This window comes from Gossypium hirsutum, chromosome D05, assembly GCF_007990345.1.
Source record: "Gossypium hirsutum isolate 1008001.06 chromosome D05, Gossypium_hirsutum_v2.1, whole genome shotgun sequence".
Lineage (NCBI taxonomy): Eukaryota > Viridiplantae > Streptophyta > Magnoliopsida > Malvales > Malvaceae > Gossypium > Gossypium hirsutum.
In genome coordinates this window covers 23847003-23856783 of record NC_053441.1, presented here as the reverse complement: position 1 = coordinate 23856783, position 9781 = coordinate 23847003, and the positions used below count along the sequence as shown (strand labels likewise).

The following is a 9781-nucleotide window of genomic DNA, read 5'->3' as shown; positions in this document are numbered from 1 at the left end:
AAATTCAATTTCTACAAATGACTTCTGCAGTACTACTTTATAGAATAATCTAATAATATTAGAAAATGAAGGAAGGAAAGAAAGAATATTAGAATTTGTTGGTGTGTTTTCCATATGAAATCTCATTCCTATTTATAGGAATTTTCATGTCTCTTCATAGATTATCATCACTAGGTGTCTTTTTGAATAATAATGTCTTTAAAATAAACACATAATTATTCATTTAATATTACAACTATTCAAATAATATTATTTAAATAGTTATAATTCTTTTTCAAAAAATCAAATAATATAATCTTTTGATTAATTACACTCATTCATTAATAGTTATTGGAACACTGCAAATATTTGAAAATGTTTCAACAGGAATAACTTACCCAAGATTTCTCTCACTTCCATCTTCATCTTCAAGCCTCTATGTTTGGTTTCATATGAAATGACACTTTTGAATTAGAGTTGGATGTGATATCTCACTTTAATTTCTAAGAATTTTAGGTTAGAAATATGTTTAAACAAGAAAAAGACCAAATTGAATTAAATGTAAAGCTTTTTTGTTCCTCTCCTCTTTTTTCCATGCACCCCACATTGGAGTTCTTATAAAAGAGTGATTTCTCTTCATATTTATAGAATTTTCTTTATTTAACATTTAATTATTTAATTAATTTTATCAAGAGTTCACATTTAATCACATGATTTTAATTACTGGTTATAATTTATCCCATCAAAATATCACACTTTTATAATTCAAAATTTAAAAATAATATTTAATGACCAAATTGTCCTTTAAAATATCTTTTGTCATATTTAAGACATTTGGGTAAAATAGTCATTTCACCTTTTTCCATCACTCAATTGTTTGACACATCACATACCTATGTGTCCTAAGTAATTATTACTTATATATATTTTTTATTCATGGTATAATTGCAATTAAGCCATTTTCTCATAAAATGGTAAAATTACACTTTAGTCCCTATACTTTTCACCACTTTTCAATCTAGTCCATATCCCAATTTTTTGACTTCACCTATCAATTCATATCCATGTCAAGTTCATAAAAAGTATTTCTTAAATTTTTGCTCCTTTTCTAAAATGGTAAATTTGCACTTTTAATCTATTTTTCACAAAATTTCAATTTAATCTTTATTAAAATTTTACTATTAGTACTTGCTTTTTCAATGTCAAAATTTGACTTCACTATCATTCTTCAATTGACAAACTCTTACTTTTTGAAAAAAATTGCTATTTATCTTTCGAAATACTACTATTGGAGAAACTGATATTTTTTCGGTGTTACACCGCCAACATAGTCCAATTTCTAAATGTCCAATTTTTATTCCATGCACCAATTATCTCATATAAATAATATATACATAATGAATTCTTAAGAATTGACCAAAATACCCCCTTCGTGACAAAATTACCATGTCACCCCTTCGTGTCTCAAAATTCAATTTCTTTAAAAAATTAAACACTTAGTCCAATACAAGCCCATAATTTATACTAAACCTTTAGTACAAGTCTTTTGGTGGTAAATATTAACTTTTACCTTTCTCTCAATAAAAATGGGAAATCTACAATTTAGTCTCTATACTTTTGGAATTCTTTCAATTTGGTCCAAAATTTGGTCCAAAAGTGATTTTTCTCACACTAACATGTATCCAATACATTTTCATGCAAAATAATCAATAATAATCCAAATTTCACTTTTTGATCAAATTTACACTTTAATCCTCAAACTTTTCAAATTTTTTGATTTGATCATTTTGTCACATTTTTACTTCAAAAATTCTTCTCATTAATTCCTATATCATGGATCACTTTATTTTCATAAGAATTCTTTTATCTAACAAATTTTTTAATTTTCCAAAAATTCACTATATTTGCTATCAAAATAGTACCACGTGTTTAATTGAAAATTTTGAAATGTTACCATATGAATAAAAAAGATCATGTTGAGAATTATTGTTGTTATTACTTTATCATCACTTTTCGCACACCACATATAAGATGAAATGTTGGGGGTATTTTAATTAAAAAAGAAAACTAAAATTAATATTAAAGAAAGTTGTCATCAACAAGCATTTAAGGATGCGAGTTTTGCTTCACTTCGTTAAAATTTTCCTTCAATTCTATGCTATAAATATGGTTAATTTTTCGTAGGAAAATCATCCATTTTCAAAAGGAAAAGGAAAAATAAAATCCTAAGTTTTAAGAGTGCTAATCAAATTGAGTGAAGAAAATGTTAATTGTGGTGGAAACATTAATTCTAAATAGTGCAGGTTAGTAAGATGGATAATGGGTGATTGGGATTGCGGTATCTTAGAGGATTGCATGCAGTAAAACTTCTTTGCACTAGTTATTATCATGGAGATGACATATATAGTCTCAAGAGAGTGATTTGTTTAAGACTTAATCTCTATCACCCTATTTTAACTATAAGAGTTGTGATAGATGGCAGCAAATTGATCATATACTTCTTTTAGTAAAATTATTATGCAACACTCTCCAACACTTCAAGGTAAAATTCATTAAGGAGTACATTGTTGAAAGTTTGCCCAAAACAACTTTAAGCTTGTGGTCTGAACTGTCTTTTCTACTTTTATGGTGCAAATTATAAGAGATGAAAGCAATAAGAATTTTGAAAACTATTTATATTCAAAATAAGGGTCTACCGTGATCTCTGTCGGGCATGGAAATTGGGGATGAGAAAAGTGATATTGGAGACAGTTAGTGCATCAGTAGTGCACTTACTGCAAAAGTAGAATATTGTTGCACCGCTGAATGTGGTTCTGCGGTCAATTCTAGTTTTGCTCTAGTGAGATTGAGAGGTTCGAGTTGAGCATATTTATCGTAAATGTAATCGTGTAGCAGATGAGATGGCTGCTGTGTCTATTGGACGATCGTTTCGTCTGCAGATTTTTCGAGATCCACCTTCAAGGGTGTTGCAGCTACTACACGATGATATGCAAGGATTAACATGGACGAGAATGGTAGCTGTTTAGCTGCATATTTATCTCTTTTCTTAACCCCCCAGTCTAATTATGGTTGTAATTTCCCCACATTTTTTATGGGTTTTTATCTGTTTTACTATCTGAGTCTAATCTTCTTTAAATTAAGATGATATTCTAATAAACTCCTACTAACAATGACAAGATGATATTCTTAATAAGTCTTAATTGATAACATTATTAATAGTTGCTTTTAAAATAATGACAAGAATTTTTTTGATTGAATCAAATGAAAATCTAATCAATCAAAGAAAACAATTTGGAAGATTACATTAGGGTAGAAAGAGGTTAAATCATTCAATTCAATCTCGTAAGTGAAGTGAAAATCTAATCAATCAAAGAACAATTTAAACTTATATTACATTAACGTAGAAAGAGGTTAAATCATTCAATTCAATCTTGTAAGTAAAGTTTCTCTCTGACTGAATTAAATCATGCGAACCATCAATTGAATCCTTAACGCCCTTCCTACAAACCCACAAACATATATATGATTACTTGTTTTATCATAAACAAGGTGTGTAAGCATATACATATATGTATATATTAGTATTACCACTTGATGGAAACAGCATGGTTGGCTTCATGGTGGACATTGACAAAAATTGTGTCCCTTATGCGAACCCCAATCTTAGAGCCCGGAAAGCTGGTATTGAGGGTCAAGATGTTGCTCGTGCTACACACTTGTGAACCGGGATTCTTCCAACTAATTTAAACAGACATAAATAAACAAAACCCAAAATCAAAACTCAGCGCTGCTCAACCGGAAACGAGAGAAAGATGCAACAAACTTACGAAAAAAACCTGTAATGGTGGACTTTAGCCCTGCGTAAGACAAGGATATTCAGAAAATAACAAAAAAGCCCTGAAATCCTCATAAACCCTTGCTTTTGAGAACCCAAGTTTTTATTTTCTATGTATCTGTGCTCTTCAGGTTTCCCCTTTCTTTGTAATATCTTTTGTTTTTTATTCATTTCTTACTTATTTATAGAAACAGAGGTTAGTTTAAGTTTCTGAAATCAGCGTACGCTATAGGACATTCGAAGTCTGCGCAGTAAAATATTCCCAACTTTCTAGACGCATTTAATCAGACAAAATATTTGACAGACAATTTACATGTTTCTTTAGCCAACGTAATTGTCAATGAAAATATTTTTGGTAAAAATAAAATAGAAAAATTTGACACATGCAAAAGTCATTTACCATTTGAAACTTCAAACGCCAATAATGACAATAAATCATAAAGAAAAAGAGAAAATAGAACACATAGATGATTTTATATGGAAACCCTTTCAAGAAAAATAAAAAAGAATAAAATTTCATTAACAGTTGAATTCGAATTGAATACAAGAGAGAGAACAATTACGTCTATTTATAGGTTTAAAAACCTTATTCTAATCAAGGTCTAATAGAAGTAATGCAATAAGGTTGAAACACCTTATTCAAATCAAATATCAAATAGAAGAATTGTACTTCTATACGGATTCCACTTGTGCAGTCTGTACAGTACTACATAGACCCCCTATCTATTCAGCCCCCACACCCCCAGTTGCAACCCCAGTCCAGTTTTATGCTTAATGGGGATCTGCGACGGACTGCAGTCTTTGTCCATTTTTTAAAAATAAGAATTTGGTTCATACAACTCTAACGGATACAATTTTGGTGAAGTGTTTGTATGAGCAAAATGAAGTTAGAAATGAGGAGCCATCCTTCTTCTAGAGGAGCCCATTTATTTCTGGAAAGTTAAACTAAAACCAACGATACAAAATATGCAGTTGAGCAAATGATGGGTACAATTGCATAAAACCGAAAAAGAAAACATTCTCATTAACATGGAAGAAAATGATTTATTTATCTACAAATTCAGACATTGCAGCATGGCTAAGTAAGTAAAAAATTTAAAACTTGGATCATATGTTTCTGGAATTGTAAGAGACCAATGGGAAGTTAGTATCATTTTCTAGAGAACGCAATGCAATGTTTTAATATATATATATATTGTAAACGAATGGATTCAAAAGTTATTAACAAAGTCGTGGAAGACAGGGTAGCTAGCTCTATAATTTCCAACTTAATAATTTAAAACAGAGAATCAGATCTTATGGAATCACAATAAAAAGACTATGAAACTAACATAACAGGTTAACAATTGTGACGATATATATATTTTGGTCAACGTTTAACCACATATCACTATTTCTTTTCTTTTCCTTTTTTGGCTTAATTTTGATAAGTTGAATTTTTACTAGTTTTTTTTTCTTATACAGTTAGCATCGAAAAAAAAAGATTGTATTTTAGGCCTTGACGCCGACAATCATTTTTGTTTTGATCATCTAACTTTACTAAGTTTCCATTTTGGTCAATCATTTTATCTTTTTAATTTCTTTTATTTTATCTTTTTTAGAATTAATTTTTAGTTTTGCCAATTGAATCTTAACTCGATTGGCATGGGCATTGCTGCCAATGTAGAAGGACATGGGTTTGAGTGCACTGAAACGCATTATTCTCCTATCTATGAGTTAGGGAGAGGATATGAGTAGTTTTAGGCATCGTATCAAAAAGATCATATATGACCATAACCTAAAATGATATTGTTAAAAAAATTAATTTTAGTTTTTCCAATGATAAATTTGAGATTTTATAGGGAATTACTTGATTTTTATAGAGAAAAACTTGAGTTTTTATAGGGAAAAATTATTTTTTAGAATTAATTTCAGTTTTTTAGTAAAAGGGAAAATCTAAGTTTTATAAGGAATTACCTGGGTTTTACCGGGGAAAACTTAGGTTTTTATCTTTTTAATTTCTTTTATTTTTTTCCTTTTTAGAATTAATTTTAGTTTTTTTATGTAAAAGGGAAAAACTTGAGGTTTCACAAAAAATTATCAAGCTTTTTGCAAGGAAAAATCATTTTATCTTTTTAATTCCTTTTAATTTCTTCGGTAAAAGAAAAAAACCTGAGTTTTATAGGAAATTACTTGGGTTTCTATAGGAAAATTAATTTAATTCCTAGTAAAAGCTCAGTTTTTTTGGAAAATATAAATAAATCCTATAAGGAAAATAAGTGGCCAAAATGAAAACTTATTAAAATTAGGTGACTAAAATGAGTGTAAAATAATATTTTTTTACCTCAAATTAATAACATGTGACCCAAATGAAAATGGTTGTTAATGGCAATGCCCAAAGTGAAAATATATTTTATTTTAGGTGTTCAAAGTAAAAACTTATGAAAATTAGGTAACTAATTGTATAATTTATCCTAACTTTTTTAAGATGAGTAATTAAATTGCTTCAAATGATATATGAAGTGTACTTCCCCATTATTTCAAAGCAAAAGATACAATCACTTATAATTTAGTAAGATTTTTTCATACAATTTCATAATGTTTATAATGATTTCACAATTTCAAATACTTTTCTTTTTAATATGAAGATAACAAAATTGCTAAACTAAATCAGATCAAGCTTCAATCAACTAGCAGACAAGCCCCAATGTTCATTATCTAAATTGGTTATTAAACTAGCAGGCGCATCATGAAAAATCCAAGTAGTAAGATCACCATCAAAAGATAGCTTTGCAAGGTGATCAACACCCATATTTGCCTCTCGACCAGCATGTCGGAACTAAAGTTGCCATTCCCGTTCCTTAAAATGCTAAACAGAACAGACCAAAGAGAGATTACTTGACATAGCCCAAACATCGTTAACAAGATTAACAGTTGTCAAATTATCAAACTCCACCGGAATTCTTCAATGACTTTCCTTCCATGCCACCTGCAAGCCAATTAATATCACACATAGTTCTGACTCTAGCTCTGTTGAGTATCTAATGGTCTTAGAGTAACCTAAAATCCTTTCACCCAAGGATTCTCTAAGAATACTATCCACCAAACTCTTACTCAATGTAGTGCCTAGACCCAACCGCTTGCCAGCTTCAGATATTAGGTTATACAAGGACCCGAATAACTTAACAACGACAACAACATCGATTCTATTCTAATTAACTTAAACTCATACATACACATCAAGTCATATCAAGAAATGTAACTTTTCTTCTTCTTCTTCTTCTTACAACTTAACAGTATTTACATCACTAAAATTAAACATAAAGATAGTTTCATTTGACTCGATCCCCGAGGCGTGGCCGCTAAGGGAGTCCCTCTATATACATGAACAACATCCATGCCCATCTCACAATTGGCAGTATTTAGCTTGATCCCTCTACTCGATTTTCGAGTTAAACCTTTATCCTGCAAAGCAGTAGTAGATTTGTAAGTTTAATTAAACTTAGTGAAATTTTATTAAACAGTGTATCAACAATATTTTCGAGTAATAAATTTTAAATCAGAAGTTTAAAACTCCTTATTTATCCTTAACCTTTAGTAGGTTTCACTAGTGTAGTCAATGTCTTTCCCTTTTCCCGTAGCTTATCGTTGGTGGACTTATCCTTCATCTTAGACATAAGCACATTCTTTACGGTACTGGCCTGATTCCGCCTTATATCAGCTTCCTTGCACCTTAACTAGCTCAATACTCACGGTTCTAAACTTATCAGTAAATTAGGTTAACAGATGACCTACCATTGTAGTATACTTGAACTATGACATTTAGCCCGCGTTGTTAGTTCATCTTGCTCCAATTTTTCCGAATCTTTGGTATTAGTAGATATATTCCAAACAGGCCTTAATCCCTGCTTTTGTCCTACAGATTATCTACTCAAGTATCTTGTAGTGGACTTACCAGTCATAGACTACCCTTTTTTACATACGAATTCTCACATTTAGGATCCGCTTGAGCTTCTCAATATCACCAATTATGGTTTATCAACCAAAATCTGTGGACTTATTCCCTCACGCAATTTCCCTCTTAGTTCCTCATCATTGTTGAGGATTGCATATTCCTAACCCTTCCGTAACGATTTGGCGAATATTTATCTGTGATCCTCTGACAATCCCCCCTTTTTTTCGCCTAAACATTAGGTATTACTGGCACGCCATTTCCTATGTCTGGTTCCTGCTGGGATACCACTCATAGGTCCTTCCGGCTCCTAGGTTTGCCGTTTTGGTAGACTCTACTCATTTTTGTTACTTTTTCCACTCTTGGTGGGCTTCCTCAAGCCCGTTAGTTAGCTACCATTCACTATCACTTGCTTAATTTCCTATGATTACAATCCTAGTGGACTATCCCGTTTCTATTGTCCCGACAAACTACCTCGCATTTATTGTCGTGGTGGACTCCATATGCTGCCATAGCCTAGCCATGGTCTTACACATTTTACACCATGTTTAAGGTCCTGGTGGACCTTCTATGTCGTCATAGTCGAGCTATGGTCTCACACATTTTACCCAAATGCTTAATATCCTAGCGGACCCTCTATGTTGCCATAACCGAACTATGGTCTTACACATTTAAATCTCCTTTGAGGTGTCGCCCCGAAAGATCTTACTGTTGTCGCAGTGTTACTCTAACCGTCGTTATGGTGACACTCTAGTAAGTCAATCGATAACATTTCATTTCTCATCTAACATTGATGCTCAAACACCACAATGTCCCCTTAGCAAGGCTTGAAGCTTTGCACATCACGATTTGCACCCAGCAACACTGGATTGTGAATATTAATGAAACTCTATTTTTCTATTAATCCCCCATGCCTCTATTTTTCCTTTTTTAACATTGATGCTTTAACACCATACTGTCCCCTTTCAAAGCCTGGAGCTTCGCATAGCACGATTTACACCAAGCAACATCGGATTACAAAATCTTAATACAAATCCTAACCTCATCTATCTCGTCAAAAATCTCCCCTCCATATTTCACCGTTATAAACATGCAATACAAGCATTTCATGCAAAGTAGATACTTGATACATGACATAAAGTACACTGAATATTCAACACCATGCATTATTCGTTTTAACATTCAAGGATCATTCTTACAAATACTCACATACTTGTACAAAATTATGCATTCACGACATGCTCAATCACAGTTTTGCACACAACGACAGACTTAACAACCCAAAATAGCCATGACACAAAATCGTTCAACAACTCAATCTCATAAACCATCCAAAATAGAGTGCAGAACTCATATTGCTTCCTTATTCTTGATGGCTTAGCTTGTCTAGAGCCTCCTTTGTCCTGGTAGCTAAGCATAACAACCATTTATCGGATAACTCAAAATTATTCAAACCTAAGTTTTAAAGTCTATTTGAATTAGTTCAGTTTTTAGGATTTAGTCCCTGTACCAAAAACTAACTAGACAACACTTCCATCAACTAACCACCTAAGATTTATCCACTCATCCTCATTTCTAAACAAACAACAATCAAATAAACACCCAAAGTATGCATTAAATTAAGTGCAAAAGATAAGGATAAGAAAGCTTAAGGTTTTCTTGGAAGATTCTTGAAGTAGATGACATCGGCAGCAAAGATAATGCACAAGAATACTAAAGATCATATTTTTATCTAAGATACTAAAAATAGGATTAAGCTATATTAAAAGCTTGGGATGAAAATGAAAATACAATACAAAGTCCAAGTACTTAAAGATAAATAACACCTAGCTACAGTAAAACTAACTAAAAAATAGTTAATACCCTAAAGCTATATTTAAAAACCTTAAATAATAAAGAAGACAACTCTAAACCTAAGCCAAAAAGGTGAAAGAACAAAAATAAAGCAGCCCCTCTAGCTCTCAGCCAAAAGTGGCTTTTAACATCTGATTACAACCCAAAATTTTGAACCAAAATGCCCATGAATGTTGTATTTT

The 9781-nt window shown here is 31.5% G+C and overlaps 1 protein-coding gene across 2 annotated transcripts; it reads right to left on the bottom strand.

Moving 5' to 3' along the window:
* Positions 1-3176: 3176 nt before the first annotated feature.
* LOC107915270 (laccase-3) lies at positions 3177-4323 on the bottom strand. 2 transcript variants are annotated; one of them, XM_041094407.1, is made up of 3 exons: positions 3807-4323; positions 3568-3717; positions 3177-3479 (listed from the first exon to the last, which is right to left on the bottom strand). In XM_041094407.1, exons 1-3 carry the CDS (start codon positions 3983-3985, stop codon positions 3365-3367), a joined length of 444 nt encoding a protein of 147 aa, XP_040950341.1. In that variant the 5' UTR covers positions 3986-4323; the 3' UTR covers positions 3177-3364. The 2 variants fall into 2 exon arrangements, with proteins under 2 accessions (XP_040950341.1, XP_016699918.1); XM_016844429.2 differs by having other exon boundaries at positions 3204-3479; positions 3816-4323.
* Between the last annotated feature and the right edge of the window lie 5458 nt (positions 4324-9781).

Bases quoted from the DNA above. Each gene is read 5' to 3' on its own strand.
- LOC107915270 (XM_041094407.1), bottom strand. From the start codon at position 3,985: ATGAATAAAAAACAAAAGATATTACAAAGAAAGGGGAAACCTGAAGAG. The intron at 3,718-3,806 runs GTAAGTTTGTTG...TGTTTAAATTAG, and splicing joins CACCATTACAGGTTTTTTTC to TTGGAAGAATCCCGGTTCAC. The intron at 3,480-3,567 runs GTAATACTAATA...GTGGGTTTGTAG, and splicing joins CATGCTGTTTCCATCAAGTG to GAAGGGCGTTAAGGATTCAA.